This window comes from Dipodomys spectabilis, unplaced genomic scaffold (assembly GCF_019054845.1).
Source record: "Dipodomys spectabilis isolate Male_0828 unplaced genomic scaffold, ASM1905484v1 ptg000043l, whole genome shotgun sequence".
Taxonomy (NCBI): Eukaryota; Metazoa; Chordata; class Mammalia; order Rodentia; family Heteromyidae; genus Dipodomys; species Dipodomys spectabilis.
This window is the reverse complement of record NW_024870720.1, coordinates 29,409,899-29,431,683: the sequence shown is the minus strand read 5'-3', so window position 1 is coordinate 29,431,683 and position 21,785 is coordinate 29,409,899. Positions and strand designations below refer to the sequence as shown.

Here is a 21,785-nt window from a genome sequence, read left to right as displayed (position 1 = left end):
CTCAAGAATGATATCTTTTAAGCCCTTCCCTCATTACTATAGCTATATCTATATCAGCACACTTCAAAAAAATTCATCACTCTTCACTCCCACCCTATAGGTGACATCTTATTAAGGGCCTTCCTCATTAATGCAAAATAGCTTCTATTTTAAGATAACTGTGGCTCTGATACTTGCCTTCGATAGTTGTATTTGAAAATGGGTAAGATATCCCACTTTCTCTGTGTTAAAACATATTTTAGAAACCGCCTTCACTTCTACAAAGGTTCATTGTAGTCCTCCATATCTCCACTATTTTTTTTTTTTTTACAATTCCCTGAAGTTCTCTCCTCTTTCCTAAATTGAGTCTTGCTTTCATTCTTTAGTGCTTATCATGAGTGAAGAATGAGGGAAACAACCATAATTAAGATTCAGCTTAGTGCTGGGAAATACGGTGGACCATGCCGCTCATTAGCCATTGGTAATTAAGCATTAGATTCCTCTCTCCTATTAATGACGGGTTTGATGTAGCTGTCTTTGTTTCCATCTCTGGCTCTCTGTGTCTGATCACCACTTCCCTGCCTGGCTCCTCATTAAAAACTTACCATCTAAAAATTTTTATTCTGGGGCCTGAGAGATAGGAAGCAGATTCAACCAATCTTGGAAAGCGTACATCTTATGGGGAGGGAGATACAATATATACTACGATGATGGATGTTAGTGTGTTGGTAAAACTAATAAAGTGAACAAAGAAGGAGGATGAGGAATTCAAGTGTGAGAGAAGACTGCAATTCTGAGTCCAGTGATCAGGAGAGCAGAGGAGAGATGAATCCTGTGGATGCCTGAGGTATGCTCTACAGACAAAGGGAACCGCACGGACAAAGACCCTGAGCAGGAGCCAATGTCTTAGCTGTATGGAAGCTACTGCTTCATTATTTCAAGAAAAAGTTTTTTAGATTGTATTTATATTGAAGAAAAGAAAGTAAAAAGAATTCTCATATCCTTCACACAGCTTGGCCTAATGTCAACATCTTCAATACTTATGATGTATTTGTCTAAACCAAGAAATTAACATTGTATGCTGTGATTTTGATGCTAATAGAATTGGGACCATAAGAGCTCAACTCCTTTGCCCATAGTCATCATGGCAAATCAGTGTTAGAGCGACATAACACACGATCCCATTACTTCCTTCTCCTGTCTTCCAAATTCCCAGTGATGGGCACAACCATTATCTAAAAAATTCTCTTTCTATAGTCGGTTCTTTCTTTCTTCTTTTTGTAAAGTTATTACTTTCAAACATATTGTGACATAGCCACGGGTAGATCGCATTTGTTTGGTTCTTTCACTTTTTTTTTTTTCTTCTGGTACTAGGGTTTAAACTCTGAGCCTCACCTTAATTTGACTTGCTTGCTTGGTTGGTGCTCGACCACTTAAGCTATCCTTCTAGTTTAGATCTTTGCTGGTTATATTGGAGACAAAGTCTCTCTGACTTTTTTCCCTGGCTGGTTTTGAACTGTATCCTCTAGATTTTCCCCAAATAGTTAGGATTACCAGGCATGAGACTGGCAAGCTCATTTCTTTTATGTTTATGTTTTAATAGCATACTACTGGTATGAAGAGGTCTGATGCTTGATGTCCCGAGAAAACTAGTGAAAGTCTATGGGGTTTCATAGATGCCCATGGCTTCCCATTCACCAAACCCAGAAAAAGTAAGTATTGCAGCTGCATCCTAAACTTTTCTATCTATAATGATTCTCTTATCTAGTAAATGTTTATAATGCATCTCTGACATGTCTTCACATGGGCTTCAAGGGATTCTAGAGATAGCAACTGGCAGAGACTACACAGATACCAGCACAGGGATGGTGGAGCAAAGCAGGACTGTGCAGCAAAGAGCTTAGTTTGGGGGAGGAGAAGGCTCCCAGGGAGATCTTTTTTGGCTTGGACAACATAGAATTTGCCAGATGAAAGGATCTGAATCAAAAGATTGCTCACTAGTGGCACATGCCTATAATCCTAGCTATTCAGGAGGCTGAGACTTGGAAGATTACAAATTCAATGCTAGACCCAGTGGAAAAGTCTTCCTTTCCAATTAACTAATAAAATGCCAGACTGGAGGCCTGGCTCAAGTGGTAGTATGCCAGCCATGAACAAGCTGGGGGGGTGGGGGAAAGAGAGAGAAGGAGTGAGAGAGAGAAAGAGAGAGAGAGAGAGAAAGGAGAGAGGAGAGAGGGAGAGAGGAGAGAGGGAGAGAGAGAAGGAAGGAAGGAGGGAGAGAGAGATATCAAGGAACTAAACAAGGAACAAAACATCTGGCAAAGAGCAGAAGAGCAATATGTTCAAATGTTCAGTAATAGAGGCCCAAGACACTAGGTCAATCTATCTGGGAACCTCCACAGCCATGTGGCTGCTAAGAGTGTTAGACAAAGACAAAGCAGGTTATTCTAAGTTCTCAGACAAACAGCACTGATATTCCCCCATGAGCTTGTTAGAAATGCAGGGGTATAGACCCCACACAGACATGCACAGACACTGTGAGGATGAGGATGATCCAGGGAACTGTCTATGATAGAGTTGCCTCGTGGTAATGTTGCACAATCAAGTTTGAGAACCACTGAGGCAGAAAATGAAGCAGAACCACTGAGGCAGAAAACTGAAGTAAACTAGATCTACAGAACTCCGAGTGATAGTCTAAAAAATTAACCTATAGACAACAAATTCTAGAAGAACTTTAGCCTTCATAGGTGTATGAGCCTACTTTTTAAACCTAACAACAATCAGAAGGAAGAGATGTCACCACTGTGAGATAGAAAGTAAAACAGGTGACTTCTCACAAGTCTAGGCTTGGTGGTGTCTGTAAATGAAGATCACAGTTGTTTTGGTGAAAGGAAAAGCCCATTTTGTCTGCCAGGGTTAGCAGCATACCTAATTATAGCTTCATCCACTTCTGTGGCCATACCAGATAAGGTCTCTTACGCAGGGAGATTATCTCCAAGTGGAACAGTTTTGAGCCAACTTAAATAAAACAAAAGTAACTTACCTCATTCTTCAGTCATCACTAATTAAAGATACCCTTCTGCATGAGGCAGATAGGGCCTTTGCTTTCTTTTAAAGTTACAAACAAGCCCTGGAATACAGATTGCCCAGAGAACCCATTCTATTTGTGGCTGTGCCGCATGAATACAACCTCACAGGCATTTCAGGACAGCATCGCTAAAATTGTCAAAGCTTCCGTATCAGTCAACAGTTAGCAGAAGTTTACAGTTAACAGAAGATGCTCTGCCATCTTCCTCTTCCTCCTCTCTTCTGAACCCTTGATGCCAACTGAAAGGGAATAGCATGCATGGGCCACTCTTCCAACTTCACATCAGAAGTGACTATCTTACTAAACACCTAACAGCTGTGGCTCGTACAACCAGCCTTCTTCCAGGGCCTCACCTCACCCTGGGCATTGAGTATGTGTATGTTCCCCAACTTAGTCCTCATGGATACCCTGTGCTAGGTATAGTTATTTTTATAGTCTCATTTTACAAATAAACTGATTAGGTCACTTGTCTCAGAGTGTTTGTGCTTGGCACCATGTTAGAAGTCTATCCAGGTGTTCTGCACTGATTACAATTGTATTTGTGTGTGTGTGTGTGTGTGTGTGTTGGTCCTGGGGATTGAACTCAGGCCCTTAGTGTTATCCCTGAGCTTTTATGCTCAAGGCTAGCACTCTATTACTTGAGAGCCATAGCTACCTTTGTAGTTAATTGGAGATAAGAGTCTCGTGGACTTTTCTGCCGAGGCTGACTTCAAACTGTGATCCTCAGACCTCAACCTCCTGAGTCACTAGGATTACAGGTGTGAGCCATTGGCACCTGCTTCTATAGTACTTACTTCAGTGGAAAGGTCAATCTAGTATTGAGCTTAACTGCAATGCATGTTGTTTCTTCCACAGCTGCTGGTTAAAATGAAGCTGATAACAGGAAGGCTCTGGGAGGCCATGGCAGTTCAACATTATATGCCACATCCTCCAGTGACTCAGGTTATAAAAATATACAGTTCTTCAGGCAGAGGACACCGTGATAAAACTAGAGGTCATAGATCTCCAAAGAACAGCAATGTGAAACACAAATGGCTAATGAGTTTAACCAAACCCTGGGAGGACATGAAGATTTGGGGAGAAAGGCGAAAAGTACTGGGCTGCTGTTAGTACTGCAGGGGTGTAATGTGTTTTCTGTTTGTGAGTTCTTGCAATCGCAAGGCAGTAGCTGGCCAGTCTTTAGTTCATGGTTGTAGGTAAAAGCAAATGGTTCCCTTATAAGCTGTGATTTCAGTCATCTGATACTGCAGAAATTGTTCTCAGAAATACAGGATGATAGAAGAAGAATAAATTTCCACTTAAGGCAAAGCCTAACCATGCACACACAAACATATACACACACATCAATGGAATCACCAATACTTTTGATGAATGATTAGTGTGGTTTTTCCGAGAACCTTGCAAAATAACACTGGAAGGTGTTTTTGTACAGCCTTAAGATTCATGAGAACTATTAACCTCCATATGCTATCATTTTGCCACAATAATTAATGGAAGGGTGGAAAGGGGTTTTCCTTAGGGGATTTCTAAAATAGGGGCCTGATCACTTTATCCATCTCTAAGTTTACAGTGCCAAACATAAGTAACACAATAGACAAGTAGTGATCTTGTATTTATACCATGAGATCTTTATTTTTTTGGATTTAGGAGAACCTACATGGAGAAGAGAAATATTGGTTCATTCAATTTAATCATTCTCTGAATTTACCTGGTATTGGTTATATTTATCCAGAGAAATATAGTTTAAAATAACATCTTATACAATTTTAATAAGGATTCATTAGTACAAAGTGAAATGGCTTGCTTGCAAAAATAATGATGTCAGGACTGTGTCTCTTTAGGAATATCTGGCCTATTGCTAATGCTCAAATTTTTATCTATCTATCTATCTATCTATCTATCTATCTATCTATCTATCTATCTATCTATCTATCTCTGTGATTATATCATTAGTGTTCTTTTCATTTAACCATTTTGACTATAATAATGATGGTAATAGTGATGGTGGCTGTGCTATGTCCTTAGGAAGCAGTATTCATCAGTCTTCCAACACTGCTACCAGATAGTTAAGATTCTTCACAGGTGTGTGATAAATGAGGATTAGTGATTCACCGTAACATGATCAGACCACACTGCTAGAAAGAGGTAGAGCTGGGATTTGAACTAAAGCATCTCTGCTTTGGGAGTCTGAATTCTTAATCACTGTTTGTAGATTGCCTGCTAAGAGCCAGTGTTGGTTTGAAATGATTCATTTGAATTTTTGCCAAAAGTTGAGAGAAAGAATCCTTTAGTTTATTTTAACATTATTTTGTGTGTGTGTGTCGGGGGGTGAAGGGTCTGAGAGGTGTGCACTGAGAGGGAAGTAGTTCTGGATTGTTCTATACCCCAGCGGAGGTCATGTTTTCAGTGATACAGCTCTTCAAAAACTCACCATTGGTGATTCTGGAAATGACTCTATAATTTATCTGTGAGTTTTTTTTGAGCCGCAGGGATACATTTTTCTATGGATACCTTGTTACACAACAGCCGTGAAGTTCCAAGAATAGATAATAAAAGGCAATTTAATTTAACTTATAATTAAATGAAGTGATAAACTTGTAATTAAACTAGAGAAAAAAGGTCCCATTCAGTAAGATGTAATTTGTAAAATTAAGTTTGATATTCAAGGAAATGCAGACTTAATGAGGGCAAAAGACTTTTTCTAATCAGAAGGAGGTTTCTGATTTAAAATGGGTGAACATTTTAACATAGGCCCCTTGGACCTTTTTATTCTAATTTTTCTTTGAAGACTGGCCTCTTGGGTTCTTTGAACCTAAGGTAGAGGTGTGGTACAGAGGCCCGCTCAGACTCAGTGCCACCATTATTGGATTGATTGGATGTATACTTAAATGACAGGAGGAAAGGTAAGGAAAGGAGACAAAGAGAGGTCTTTGGTGGGTGGATGGCTGGGCTGAATGCCAACAGGAGATGGCCAGGGGCTCCAGAGAAGATGTGTGCCCACGTGCTAGGTATGTAGGAAACAAGGGCAGGAGGGACAGGGAAAGTGAGCCTATAACTTGAGGAAGATGTGCAGGTGTATGTGAGAAAAGACGAGAGTGCATGTGTACGTGAGCATCCCAGTACCATGGTATTGTGTATTCTGTAAGTTTGCACTTAATCAATCTACCAAGGACTGTCTTTGTGCATTATTTAATTTGCACAATAGTAGATAATGATAGTAGCCAGGATGAAAATAATGAAGGCAGTGAGAAAATACATGACAGAGGCATTGGTAAACCAGAAGGGAAATCTTTCAGAGGAAGTGTGATTGAAATCAGCACACACTTCCTGAGGAAGAGTTCCCGACAAAACAGTGCAAGGACAGAGGCTAGAAGACCCAAGCGCAGGGGAAGGATAGAACCTAGTAAATGCTGTAGTAAAGGAAACAGAGATGTGATGAGAGAGAAAAAATGCTGCACGTCCACAAATGACCTGTAGAGTCATTCAAAGTGCAGAAGGAAGCAACTGTGAGGTTTTGAGGGAAAGAGTAACAGGGTCAGAGTGGATTTTGTAAAGCTGCTTCGAAGATGAGGTGTTGGAAGTCAAGGAGTGGCAGTGCTCATCAAAGCAAAATCTGTCCCTGTGACCGGTGCTCCATAGACCAGCAAGTAAGACTGCCACTGCCATCTGCTACTTCACAGCTGGAGGGACGCTCAGTGTGAGTGATATGGTTTGAAGACTTACGGATTTCTTAGAGCCATAGAAAATGAAAATGGGAGACTTACAGAGTATTGAAACAGTCTGGCTAAGAGGGTAAACATCTATTGTACCATGTATGACTGCCTTTACTTCATAGAAGAAGAAAAGGGTTTTTTTTTTGGTTGTTGTTGTTTTGTTTTGTTTGTTTTCCCGATCCTGGGCTTGAACTCAGTCCCTGAGCCTCTTTGTGCTCAAGGCTAGCACTCTACCAATTGAGCCAAAGCACCACTTCTGGCTTTTTCTGGATAGTTTATTGGAGTTAAGATTCTCATGGACTTTTGAACTGTGACCCTTAGGTCTCAGCCCCCTGGGTGGCTAGGATTATAGGCATGAGCTACTGGTGCTACCCCTGCTAAGGTTTCTTTCTATTTTTTTTTAATTAAAAATAGATACAACTGCAAGGTAAACCCTAGTTTTATAGACAATGCTCTACTTTTCATTTTCACGTTTGCAGTTAGAACCTGAAAACCTGGCTTACAGATTGGGTGCAAATCAGCATCATTCTTTGGGGACTCTTAACCCTGTCCCCCGCCCTGCTCCCCGTCACCTCGCACCCCAGCTCCCGGATGAGGTGTATGGGTTCACTAGGATCATGATTTGACGTCAGAGCAGAGGGCCTGGGTTTTGGTTTCCTGACTTCAGGTTAATTCTCATCTACCACATCATCGTGCCCCACGTGTCAGCTTATTTTTTTCTGTTCTGCAAGGGTCAAGACACCTGTTCTTGTCTGGAGTAGAGTTCATTGGCCAGGCTTACTTCCCTGCCAGTGTTTCAGACGGCTAAAAAGTGACCGACCACTAAATAAGTCCTTAGAAAAATACCCCGTAGCTGGGAATCCCACAAAATGGAAGACTCTTCTTTTTAAAGTAAAGTATCTCTCACCTGATCTTCAGATAGGCTGCAACTCCAAATACCAACAACACCACAGCAATGACTGTCACCGTAATGGCGGCAATGCTGCCTGTGAAGGAGGAAGAGGCCGGAGAAGAAAATAAAGAAGTGAGTTTAGTTACTCTCAAGTGTTCAATCTCAACCTTTATTTATTTGTTTGTTTGTTTGTTAGTTTGTACTGGCTTGGGGACTTGAACTCAGGATCTGGGCACTGTCTGAGCGTTTGTGCTCAAGGCTAGTGCTCTATCACTTTGAGCCACAGCTCCACTTCCAGATTTTTTTTTTTTTGGTGGTTAATTGGAGATAGGAACTTCTAGGGCTTTCCTACCTGGAGTGGCTTTGAACCATGATCCTCAGATCTCAGTCTCCTGAGTAGCTAGGATTGCAAGTATGAATCAATACCTACCAATCTTTCCTCTGAAAGAAGACAAAGTTTTTTTGTTTTTTTTTTACTACAGATAATTATGCATGGAAGTCAGAGCAAGCACAAAGCCCAGGATCTTAAAATAACAATCAAAATACTGTGCTACTGGAATATTTTTAATGCCAAACAAGGTTCAGTAATGGCCAATAAATCTTTCAGTATTCATCAAGACCTTTCAGCAAGCTTGGCATTCAGAGAACAATACACAGTAATACTTGATTATCGTTTTAGGAGTGACTTGCTGCAATGTTGTACCTAGGGTAGTAGATTTTAAATCACTTGATATTCCCTTTCCTTCTTTTACAGGCTCTGGCTCATTTTTATATCACTTGTGTAATATCTGGAGACAAAATATTTTATTCCAAGGGTTACAAAAAAGTAATAGAGTTTTTTTTTAATAAACCAAAACCACACAGCTGTGTCTGTAGTGTCCACTTTAAAAGGGTCACTTTGGTAGTTGTGCTAATTTAACAATCCTATTGTGTCAAAGCATGTGTGAAAAATAAAATAAAAACATCTTTGGGAAGTATGTTCAGCTTTCATGTTTCAATACTAAATTTCTATATACAGAAAATAAGTCTGTTGTCAAAATAAGGTCACATGTAATAGGCAGCACTGCTTTTTGCTTGTTGAAATAATCAGCTATAAGTAAACCGAGTCTTTCTATTTTGTACTTTGAAATCTGGTAGGCAGCTACTAGCAATCAGTTAAAAACAAGTTGCCTGCTTTCATTTTCACCTATATACATTGAATATTATGACTTTATTTGTCTATCCTTCCTCTCTTCACTGAAAAAATGCTTCTTGAGGAGTTCATGCCCCAACTGGTTAAAATTTATAAAGAAGCTGGGCACTGGTGGCTCGTGCCTGTAATCCTAGCTGCTCAAGAAACTGAGATCTGAGGATCATGGTTTAAAGCCAGACTGCATAGGAAGGTCCATGTGATTTTTATCTCCAGTTAACCACCAGAAACCTGGAAGTGGAACTGTGGCTCAAAGAGCAAAAGAGGGATAGTGCCCAGGACATGATTTCAAGCCCTACAGCCAACAACAACAACAGCAGCAACAACAACAAAAACAACAACTAAAAAAAATGAGCCAAAGGAGATCATTAGATTATTGCTAACATGAAGATGAAGACAGCTTGATGTCTTCATGGAGACTGACCATGTTTGACCACTTTCAGATCCTACACGTTTCTGACACTCGCTTTCTTTGCTCCTGGAATCCTTTTGAATCAGATTCTGTAATTATCAGTATAATTCCTTTTGGCTTTTGCCACTTAAAGATAAAATTATGCCACTGATCATGCAAATGTGCAGATTGGGTTCAGCAGAAAAAGTCTGAGGTCAGATCCTCTAATGTAAACCCCCCACTTCTACTTTGAAAGGTGACTCTTAGCTTCTTGGCCTCCAAACTGTGCTGAAATTAGAACAATTCAAAGTTCACTAAGGTCTCATAACAGCCTCTTTTAAGAGCTTGTGAAAGGAAGATGATAACCGCAAGGTACAGTGTTGGGGGCATTTTAGGATTAAAAAAAGATACAGCCATTGCAATTAGGAGCTGGTTTTTGTTTTTTTTTTAAACTGACCTTTTAATTTAATTTCTACCTTTTTGAAAAGAAGGGACAAGCTGATTTCCCTACAAGACTACCCCTGCCCCCCCCCCCCCCCCCGGCCCAAGGGATAGCTGAAATAGGAAATCAGAGGTTTGGCCTTTTCCCAAGTTCCTTCCTTTACTCCAGCTCTGTGATTTGCTGGGGTTATTTATATACCACCTCTTTCTAAAATAAGTTGGCAATTTCTCCAACCCAAGCGCTATTCTTTGTGTTGTTGTTGTGGAGACAGCAAATGATAGGAAGACTTGCTTCTCTTCTATTGGATGGTGGGGCTGTCCAGAGTCGGGATAGCCCCAATCTTCACATGGGTCTCTTCAAGACTATACTTCCAGGTCCACAGATGGCATCATCCAGGATACCCAGAGCTACCCAGAACTGGACATTCGAGTGACTTTCTACCTGATAGGCCCCAGAGAGTCTAGGTAAAGGCACACTTCGAAGAGTTGGTACTGTCAGCCTGAGGGCAAGATATGTGACATAAAATAATTTGTGTTTACATATTTGGACTTCCTTTGTAATATTCTGTGACTCACTGCCTGTCCTCAGAGAGTGCTAACCACGGAAGTCATACTCTTCTAGAAGTAGAGACCTTTCTCACCCCTGAGCCTAGGAAATCCTATTTCTTGAGTGTTCTCTAACCTCTTTAGCAGCTGCTGTCTCAGAAGGTTCTAGTCACCTCAGCTCTGGAAAGTTCCACACCTGAGGACTTCATGATCTGGTCATATGAGGGGGTTGCTAAGCCAAGGATACCCCAACTTCTATGGTAACTGACAAGGCTTCATTTCTGGCTTATGAAAACAAATGTTATTTCCCCTTGGGTTTTGTTTAAACGAATCTGGAATTCCCCCTTTGTCGTTCTACTCTTTTTTTCTTTTCAAAGCAAGTAGAAAAATGAGGAAGGTGAGGGAGGTACAGACACTAATGGGCTATGTACTGAACGTGTAGGATGGGAAAGTTGGCTGGCACTTCCTTTCTTCCTCATTGGTATTTGCAAGTTACAGACTGGGCATGACTCATGCTGTAATGCTCTGGGATAGGCAGAAATTAAGAGAGAATTGGAGGAAACTTATTTGTATATTTTATAAACCAAGATAAAAGAATATTCTACTGTGCTAGCACATTCCATTGTGCTAACATGTCTTGCCTAACCAACAGGCTGTTGAAGATCCATAAATCAATGTGTGCTTAAGTTTTGTGCCTACACCAAGTCTGGGATTTCTCAAGGTGCCTTTTTATGCCACTTTCCTAATGGCCCCTATAAGAAGAGCAAGCAGGCTTAAGAGCAGTTATAGCTACTTATTTTTTTGTCCCTGATTACTTAGGAGGAACACTGGGCCAAGAACTCTGCAGCTCTTATCTTTATAAGAGGTGTGGATTCATTTCCATTTTATAGATGAGAAACCCAGAAAGGTAAGAAGTTGGTTACCAAGTTTTATACCTGGTAAATGATTGAGCTAGTATTGTTACCCAGGCCTATTTCACCTAAGTTTTTAGAGCATTATTCATTCACATGCTGGTTACTTCCTCTTGTAGGCACTAGTAAAGATGGATTGAAGTTCAATATTTCAAGTTCACTCAGAGTAGAACTAATTACAAGCAGACACAAGACACTGAACGGAAAACTCAGAAGGCCCATGCCATTGATTGCTAACATTTGTGTAGCCCCAAATAACTAATCCTGCCACAAATCCTGTGCATTGTTGTACTGTCACCTAGTATTAATGTGAGGTTGGCTCTAAACCCTTCCACAACCAAATCTAAGAATGTTCAAGTCCCTTATATAATATGTAGAGCATTTGCATACAACTGCCACACAACTTCCTGCCTACTTTTAATCATCCTTAGACTACGGACACTACCTAATACAATGTAAATGCTCTGTAAACAGTTGTTGGAGTGTATTAAAGAGTCATAATAAAAAAAATCTGTACATGTTCAGTAGGCACAGTTTTTTTTGGTCAAATTCATTGGATGGCAGATGAGTGGATGTGGAAGGAAGTATACACACACACACATACACACATACACATACACACCCTTCCACATATATAATAATCCATGCCATGTGCTGCTATTTGCTACGTGGTGGTGGTGTTAGTAGTAGGTGTAGAATTGTGTGATGAGGAGAAAACAAATGAATAAAGAAAACCTCAATTCTCTCACACTGATTGGATACTAGGGGGATGCTAATTTCACTAATATTGAAGGTCATTTTGATGTCTGGCCCTGCATTCTGCTTGGATTTCACTCCTTGTCTTCCTTATTCTCTCTACTCCATGCCATGGGAAGGAAATTTTGTCTCCTCCTTCTTATCCCACATCAATCCAACAATCTAATCCCACATTATCTAACCAATCAAGCTCTTTTGAATGAGCTCCATGATTAAGTTAGGGCACTGTACAGAGAAAAACAGTCCACCCAATTGCATAAACAGAAGAGTGTATGATCAGGTGGACACACAAGCAGGAAATAGGGAGACTGGATATTTCTACCTATGACTGAAGGCGGTGAGTCTGTAAAGCTACAGCCATCTTTGGAAGAGGTGGGAATAAAGCTATGGTCTGAAGGATGGGCAGGACTTGGATGGGGGCAGGCGCCTACTGGGAGGAGAGCAGATACTTCACATGTCTGAGCTTGAAGGGTCAGCAGTGGGCTTGGAGACAGGCACTGCAACTGGAGCTCTGATCTAAAATATGGGCTGCTAACCATATCGAGGGCTACTGAGAGGGGTAGGTGAATGTAGCAGAGCTGTTGAGAGAGTTTGTGTAATAAGACATGAAAATACCCAAAGGCTGAGTGGCTGACTTTCCTAAGGTCATATGATTTGTAGAAGTGACAAACACGTGATCACGGTGTGCAAAAGAAGGGAAAATGGAACTGAATAGAAGGCGTGACAATGGCTGTAGGATGTCTCAGGGCCAAGTCATGGAGATTACTGAAAGCCAGACTGGTATTTGAGCTTGACAAGGTAGAAACAGAGGCTCTGTAAGTCTTCTGGGACGGAGGACACAGCATTTTCTACAAGAACCTCGTCAAACCCCTTTCATTGAGAAATCATCCCTAATACAAGCCACTGCCTTAATTTCTCTTTTCTTAGAGGCTTGCTGGTACTTAGTATGTCTAGTGCACAAGTGATGTATATGTAGCTGTAGGTAATTATGCAGAGTACACATACTAAACATAGAAGGATGAGATACATTTGCATCCTGATGATTTCATGTGAACACACTCTGCTTGGTCTCTGCATTGGAAGTCCTTGGAAGCCAGGGCTACCAAGTTCTTTGTCTAGGTTCCTAATAAGTAATCCATAAAATCACTTCATAACAGACCTTTTGGAACGTAGCTATACTTAACTTTGTTTGTAGTTAGGGGGCTTCTTTACAAGTTATATAGTTTGCATGCAAATATATTACAAAAATGTATTAAACACAACCTAAGCTTGTGTTAATCCTTTTCACACCACATCACTCTCCAAATCCTTGAATTACTATTTCATCGTTTCTTTACACAAAGTAGAAGGCGTAAGCTTTATTAAAATCAGCCCAAAGTGATCGCAATTGGAACATTTTGTTTCACGTTTATATTCTTATCTAAAAGCTAGTTTGTAGGTAGAATTAAGAGTTCAAACTTTAGGGCAGAATTGATATCTGTACTTTTCTACTTCATGTAACCAGAAGATCCAGTTTGGGGACTAGTGTTGCTTTTATCTAAAAGCACTTTCTTCCATAAAGCATATAGCTAAAAATACTAATCTTGCTTGAGATAATAAGTGATGTGCACTCGCACAAGCTGTGTGCTTCTTTCCTTCTCCTTCCTTTCTTTTTCTCTTGGGAACCCATCAGGAATACAAGCTTGCAATCCATGTAGATCAGGAGAGACACATATCAGACCTGTTCTGGGTTACCATGGTTTTACTGTTTCTTCACTTATAATTACAATCTTTTTCAGCACAAGTGAGACCTCTTTCTCACTTGGAATTATCTTAACTACCTGTTTAGCTTTGCCCATCTTAGCTATCCTTTGACATCTGCAATGCTAAACATACCAGGTTTCTAAGAATGGCAAATCGTGTTCCTTATCCCTTTTCTTGTGGAATTGTTCTGTCTTTCACACGAGCTTACTGGATCACCACATAGCAGCTCTAGCTCAGAGTGGAGAGCATTGCTCTAATTCACCTGGCCTAAGGGTATTATTCACACCAAGACTTCAGCAAATGAGGAAAGTTAGGGACCAGCTTGGGGATTTAGCTCTTGTCATCTCTTTGTGGATGATGCCTGAAGGCAAAAAATAAAATGTTATCACAAACTCTGTGCTACCCTTTTGCCATGAGCTGCCATTGATTTCTTGTTGTTGTTGTTATTGCTACAATCTCATTTATTTCTTCAGCATTTCTTCCTTCCTTTTAGTTCTTAATGGTCTACTTTTGGTTAATCCTGTGGCTCAGCTTTTGTTTCCAAGTTTCCCTAAGATGGCTTTTCTCTCTGTTACAAACCTCGTAGAGTTTAGGTTTTTACACCTTTTCTTTAGCTTTCCCTGGCTCACTGAAAGTGTTGCTGTTCAAATGCGAACATAGTTATATTTTCCTCTAGTCAACTGGACTATCTTTTTCTATATTGTGCCGTAGGCAGGTGCTTATATGGATTTTTATTGCCTAATATTCCTAGTAAATATTCCTTTGGGAACCTTAAAGTGTTTTCATAAACGTTCTAATTTTTTTCAAGTTAGAAAAAAATCTAAGTGTAGAGGAGTCTACACTCTTGCTGGCATCTACACTGGGGATTAAGGACCCAACTGTAGTAATAGCAACTAACATCTATTTAGTGCTAATTATGTAGGAAGCACTTTATGTACCTGTTTTGTTTAATCCCAGTAAGGAAGAATTCTGTAGAACAGGTACAGTACTATACCTGTACTCTCATGTTATATATGAGGAAAATGTGAGACCCAGTTATAAGTAAACTTACTTCCCTCCTTACCCTGCTCCTCTGTGTCTCCCACTTCAACAAATGGCACCACTGAGATCTGAGCCAGGCAGTCTGATGCCAATGTGTAGTGTTCTACTGCACATATTCTTGTCTTCCCAGAGCCTGCCTTGGAAATGACTACACAATTTCTCTAAATGGAAACACATTAACAGTGTTTTTGGTGGCTCATTTTCATAGACTTACTGAGATTTTTATGAGTTTTAACATAAGTTCACCTTCATCTTTGAACCAGTGGTCCAACCCTTGAGGGCCATGAATCTCACCATGAAAACAAGTCACTGTTAAATAAAATACCACCTTTTATTGGCTAATATTTTTCTTTCCAAGGGCCTGACAAACAACATATACAGAGGACAATATCAACTTAATAGCTATTATGTGTTCTCTTAATTCAATACTGAAATTCAATTTTCTAGGATGAATTTTAGATCCTTCACTTTTTTTGGGGGGGGAGGGTGTCCAGTTGTGGGGCCTGAACTCTGGGCCTGGGCGCTGTCATTCAGCTCTTCAGCTCAAGGCTAGTGTTCTACCACTTGAGCCACAGTGCCACTTACAGCTTTTTTTCTGCTTATGTGGTGCTGAGGAATCGAACCCAGGGCCTCATGTATGCAAGGCAAGTGCTCTACCACTGAGCCACCTTCCCAGCCCAGATCCTTCACTTTTATCCTGCCTTTACTTGCCTGGCAGTGATTCCAGCTAAAACATCTTGCTGTCTTTATTCAGAAAGTTAAAGTAATGGTTCAGTATGGACATAAGGCCAGGCCTATTCCAATTAGTTTTCCCAGTAAGCTCACAAGCTCATTAACAACATCAGCTGTGCTTAGATGCTAAATCTTACTTTCTCACTGAAGCATTTCAAAAGTCACTTTAATCATCTGTGATTGGTGAAAGTCATCTTTAAAACAGAACAGAGAAATTGTTCCATGGGGACAGGAGCTCTCAAAATGTAAGAAAAGGTGACATTGGGACAATTAAAATACATGAGGAATTGTCTTGCTTCTCGATGACAACATAAATGGTAAACAGCCGATTTTATTACCTTGATATATATTTTTCAAAGGGTACACTGGAAATATTTCAAAACCAGATTAAGATTTAGGTAGTAAAAGTGAGCCAAAGGAGAACCTACGAAGTACAGGCAAGAGTTCCAAATATTTTTTTAAACGGAAATCAATCTGACAGTTGGGGCTCCTTCTGAGAGCTTACTTGGCTTTAACAAGTTTTGAGGTTTAGTGTAAGTTTAAAAAGTTGGGCATAAAAACATCACACTGTGAATGAGAGTTTATAACAGTAATCGGGACAGTCCAGCAAAGTCAAAAGGAAAGTCAAAATTTGAGGTGAGAATGGTGGGCAAAGAAGTTTGGTGGGCAGAAGAACCACCGAGTACACGGGGGCAGGTAATTACCTTGTTTTCCTTCTCAAGTCAGAGCTCTGGATTTATAAGGCAAAGAATACACATGTATTTATTATCTAAAACTTGATACTTCGCCGCTGAAAACCAATCCTTAATTGAATTATTCTCTGAATGTGTGTGTGTGTGTGTGTGTGTGTGTGTGTGTGTGTGTGTGTGTGTGTGTGTGTGTGTGTGTGTGTGTGTGTGTGTGTGTGTGTGTGTGTGTGTGTAGATCCTGAGGTTTGAACTCAGGGCTCCAAGCTCTCAAGCTCTCCCTTGGCTTTTTCACTCGCAGCTAGTGCTCTATTACTAGAGTGATACCTCCAGTTAGGCAGTTTGCTGGTTAACTGGAAATGGAATTATGCACTTTCCTGCCTGGCTGGCTTCAAGCCACTATGCTCAGATCTCAGTCTCCTGAGTACAGGTATAAGCCACTGGCGCCTGGCTTTCACTGAATATTTATTATCTATGTGGAGCTAGACACTGTTAGGTGCTGGGAATACATTTGCGAGCTCAAACAGACAAGTACCCCCCTTGAGTATCCTGAAAAACAGTGACGGCAGCGAACAAAGAGCCGTATACTCAGAATATAACCATACATCATGACAAAGAGATACACCTGAGTTGTAGCAATACGGGAGGTGAGAGCAGGACTGTGAGCTCCATAAGAAATAACCAGAATAGGGGAGGTTTGAAATGGAATTAGCCAAGTGAAGTGATGTGGTACAAAGGGTTTTAGGCACAAGCATCCAAATGAACAAAGGCTCTAAGTCAAGAGGGAGAGCCGCAGACTCCCAGACATGAGAGCCAGCTAATGTGGGGATGGCTAGGCAAGATTGCAAGGGGTAGGGTGAGGGGATGAGATCAATGGAAAGTAGAGATCGCATAGTGGGAAGGTTTGGGAACTTCACCTGAAGGGAAACAGGACAGTCTGAAAAGACGGGGGTACTGTGATAGTAGGTTCTGTATGACTTGAGTTTGGTGAAATCATTTCTCTGGCTGCTGCGGTGTAGAGAACAAGCAAGATAGAGGAGATTGGAGAGGAGAAGGGATGAAGGGTTGGTCAGAAGGCTATGCTGTGGAATTGTGGGAGCTTTGCTTTTTTTTCTTTATTATCGTTAAGCAGTGGTACAAAGGAGTTGCCATTAACAAAACAGTTTATGAATACAATATATCTTGATCATGTCACCCCTTTCAACATTCTCACCCATCCCTTCCCTACCCACCCCTTCCCTTTGAGAAGGACCATGAAGAGAAGTAAATGATGCTGAGAGCTACTAACAATCCAACATCAACAATATTTGGTGATGGGAGTAGAAAAAGACAGAAAAGATGACGGCCCTCTTTACTGTAAGGCATCAACAATGACCCGATATTTATACAATGACCCTAAGATACTGTGCTTTGTAGGGTTATTGCCTTCTGATACTTGCTAAAACAATATAATAAGGAGTGTTCAACATTATTTTACAGGGTCTCCTGAGACTTCTGTTTTAAAATTAACATGTTATTTACCATCTGGGTACTAATGGCTCATGCTAGCAATCCTAGGTATTTGGGAGGTTAGGAATGGAAGAATTTAGGTTTGAGGCCAGATTGGGCAGAAAAGGTGGCAAGACCCCTTCTCAACTCACAACTGGGCACAGTGGTGTGCACTAGTCATCCAAAGCCACATTGGAGGCTGAGATTGGGAGAATTGCAGTTACAATACCAGGCTGGGCAGAAAAGTCCGTGAACTTCCATCTTTACAGAGGGAAGTTGGATGTTGTGATGCACACCTGTGATCTTAGCAATGACAAGAAATCTACCAGTAGATAGATGGTGGTTCAGGTGAGTCTGGCTGGAAAGTAAGAGCCTATCCTAAAGATAAGCAATAAAATACAGGGTTGGAGGTATGGCTTGACAGTGTCATTCTAGTCTAACAAGTTAGAAGCCCTGAGTGCAGTCTATCAATACTGCATTCAAAAAAACAAAACAGAACAAAGAACGTGTTTTTAAAGTTTTTCTTCAATACATCATTAACGCACATTTGTTTACTCCTAAAACCTTTCTAGATATACTTTAAAAACTACTGTTTCATCTTTCCTATCATTAATTCTTTTTCAAGTCTCTATGCATTGTGAGCTTTATAGATGTCTTGTGCAGCATAAATGCCTACAGAAATGCCTAGATGTCTGTGCTGCATAGTGCTCTTTAGTTAAGAATAGAGCTGGCGTTTGAACCGGCAACTTAAATTTCAAAAGATTTCAGTTTCCATCATTAGATGTCTTTCTGTTTGTAATGGAAAACACAAGGAAGAAGTGTACCAGTAGAGACATGGATTTTATAGACAAAAGAGAATCACACTGTGCAACAAGCACGGGGGCTATAATTTTCAAGTTTCTGAATGCAAGAACTGATGATATTTTGAGAGTAACTGGTTTTAAGTTCATCCTTCATGTATTTACTGAACTGGGTATAGTACACCATCATCCCATTTCCTTCAGGGAATAAAAACCACACTGTAGTCATAGATTCTACATGTGGAGAGCTTAGTAACAAAACACTGGCTTAGATTTAACATACTACATCCTTCTCTCTTTCTTTAAAAGACCAACAAAAGCTGAGAGATGAAAATCACTGAACACTTATTTCTTCTGCTTAGTTGATTTCTGATGGCTACCTTGGATCCACCAAACTGCTTTACCTTCTCTGGCAGGTACAAAATTATAAACTCCCTAGAGAAGTACTGTATCATCCATGGCCTATATCAGTCGTATGTAGTCAGATGCCTGGCTCAGTGAATATTCATGATGGTAGTGGGCATTCTTCATTATAGCAAATATAATGATAATGATCACTGTTGGCAGAAAACTAATAATAACAAGTAACAGTAAAATAACAACTGTAACCATCATTTGAGTCATTGTTCAATAGCTACATTTATTATGTCATCTAAAATTTACAGTAAGATTCATGTGTGTGTGTGTGTGTGTGTGTGTGTGTGTGTTGTGTCCCAGTCCTGGGAGCTTGAACTAAGGGCCTGGGCACTGTCCTTGAACTTTGTTTGTTCAAGGTTAGCACAGTACCATATATACCATAGCTCTGTTCCAAGGGTTTCTATTTTTTTCTTTTTTCTTTTGGTAATTAATTGAAGGTAAGAGTCTCATGGACTTTCCTGCCTGGGCTGGAATCAGTTCTCAGCTACCTGAGTAGTTAGCATTATAGGTACGAGCCACCAGCACCCAGTTTATAATATGTTTTAAGATAAATAGATGTTATACTAATCTCATTGATGGGAAAACAGAAGCTCAGAGAAATTCAATGACTTCCCTCATAGTAGTTTACTAACTCATTCATTTATGGAATGAACATTTATTGAACAAATGTTCACCCTCTTTTGAAGAAGATCTTTGCTTTCATGGAGTTGACAGGCTATGGTAGAAAACAGACTCTTGATAAATGAGATGATGTCAGAAAATGCTAACAATACAGAGGAAAAAGAAATCAGGACAAAGCATCAATAGTGATAGGGGTTACTCTTTTGGATGAGGCTGGTAGGTAAAGGTTTGATGAGGAGGTGACAGCAGTGAACAGGAATGAGTTGTCAAAAACCTAGAAGGAGAAGATTTGAGGTAGGGGGAATCAGCAAGTGAGCCACAATCTCTAGATGTTCAGTAAATTTACATTAAGGTTATCAGTGAGATTGAAAGTGCAAAAGAACCCAGAGATTGTATGAATTCACCATCTGTTCCGAGCTTGATTTAAAACAATTCAAAATATTATTCTCACATGCAATTTATAAAAAAGATTTCCATTTCCATTCTGGTTTTGGTACCAGGTCTTTGAAATACAGTGTGAATTTTATAATTCTAGAACATAGCAGTTTGGACCAGCCACATTTCCAGTGTTCAAAAGTCACACTGGCTACTGTAATGGTAGGATAGATGTCAGTCTAAACAGAAAGATCTCCCTTTATTCTTGACCTCCTCAAGCTCAGAGATAGAGGTTATCAGGAATACCAGTTTATATCCTTGGGAGAGACCAGAGTCCTAGAGAGTCCTAGAGGCTTTTTAGTTCTGAGTTCTTCCCCTTCATAGGCAGGTGCTAGTCATCAGACAGTAGTGCAAAATTCAGGACATACATAAAACAGAGAGCCTAGATCTGACAGTTTGGAGAGGATCTCTGATATGGGTATGACCAGTCACAGGAATACTAATTTGTGTGAGAGATGACAGTGGGGTGAAAGAGCAGTCCAAGTGTGATGTATTAAATGTAGAGTACGTGACTTCTATATGCTAGGATTGTCCTAGGTATGTTAGGGATCATTCGAAGGTTATTGGCCTGAGGGGCTAAGAGAGGGCAAGACTGAAGGAGGGCCAGACAGAGAGCTGAATAATTCAACCATTCAGCTCATTCATATGAAGTGTGAGATGTCCCAGCATCTCATGGTTGACAGTCGAATATAGGCATCTCCAGCCCAATGAAGCAGAATAGAGGCAGAACTCTATTTCCAAATCATCAGCACACAGGAGATGTTTGAAGTCAAAAGCTGACCAACTTAGGAGGAAGGGTCAAGGGGATTCATAGTTCGACAGGGCTCTGTCTTGAGTTCTGTTGCTGTCTTCTTTCTTTTCAGACTCTGTAATTTTCCTGTACTTCACCTAGGCCTTTGAAATTAGTTATTTTATTCTAGTTTTACTATGTCTTTTTCTTTTTGTGACCTTCACTCATACGCTGTCTTTTGAAATAAGAATTTATAATTCTTTGGGACTTTTCACCTTACTATACTGTGGATTCTTCCTGAAGGAATTAGTGCTTTGTTAATCTTAGTTCTTTCTCTTCCATTGTCTAATTGTGGTTTCCATTAATAGTGTTTATTTCTTAAAAGATGTAGCTTTATCCTCAGTGATAGCTGTTGCTTTGACCACAGCTTGTCATGCATTGTTCTGTCTAGAATACTTTATTCTCAGTCTACATTGGGTAATAGGACCACCTAGACAAAGGGATGCACCTCTATTTTCTTTGCCTTCTGGCTGTTCTCACCTTACTGTTTTTCAACTAAATGACCAAATGTTCCTACAAAAGTCTTTTCCTACTCCAAACCATGGAGTTTACAGTGACACATCATTATCAGGTCCAATTAGCCTCAGAAAGACCCTAAATACCTTTCCACCATAATTTTAAACAATGAATATGGAAATAAAACTAAGTTTATAGGATCGCTGGGAGAATACAAGCACATTCTACGTCATGTCACATTTATTGTCTTTCCCATGAAAGATATCCGTGTGAAATAAAGGATGAGCCAGTTTTCTCCACCCCGCCCTGCTTTGGCTGGATTCCAAGAGGTAAACATGGCTTTAAAAACCAAAGAGTTATATAACTGACATTTCCTGAACACTTACTCTCTACCAGGAAATGGTCTAAGCACTTTATATGTCATGTTACTTAACCTTTGTAAGAACAGAATATGGTAGAATCTATTCTATCCCTATTTTACAGATGAAGAAATAGAAGGGCACAGAGAGTTGAAATAACTTGTCTATTGTCAGGAATCAGAACTGAAGAGGGTGACCTAGCTTAACTTCTACCCTGCCTTAATATTGTTCATCTTTGAGAACAGGATGCCTAAAGGTGGGTAGCTTTCTTCAGGTAAGCTAGCCAAAAGTGATTAGATCCAAGATGGTGG

The 21,785-nt window shown here is 40.2% G+C and overlaps 1 protein-coding gene across 1 annotated transcript in view; it reads right to left on the bottom strand.

Annotated features, from left to right (window-relative positions):
- Positions 1–21,785, bottom strand: part of Parm1 (prostate androgen-regulated mucin-like protein 1) — a 112,090-nt gene that overhangs the window by 4,241 nt on the left and 86,064 nt on the right. Inside the window, exon 3 of the mRNA XM_042678277.1 lies at positions 7,688–7,766. Coding sequence (XP_042534211.1) covers positions 7,688–7,766 — 79 coding nt within the window. The remainder of the gene's footprint in view (positions 1–7,687; positions 7,767–21,785) is intronic.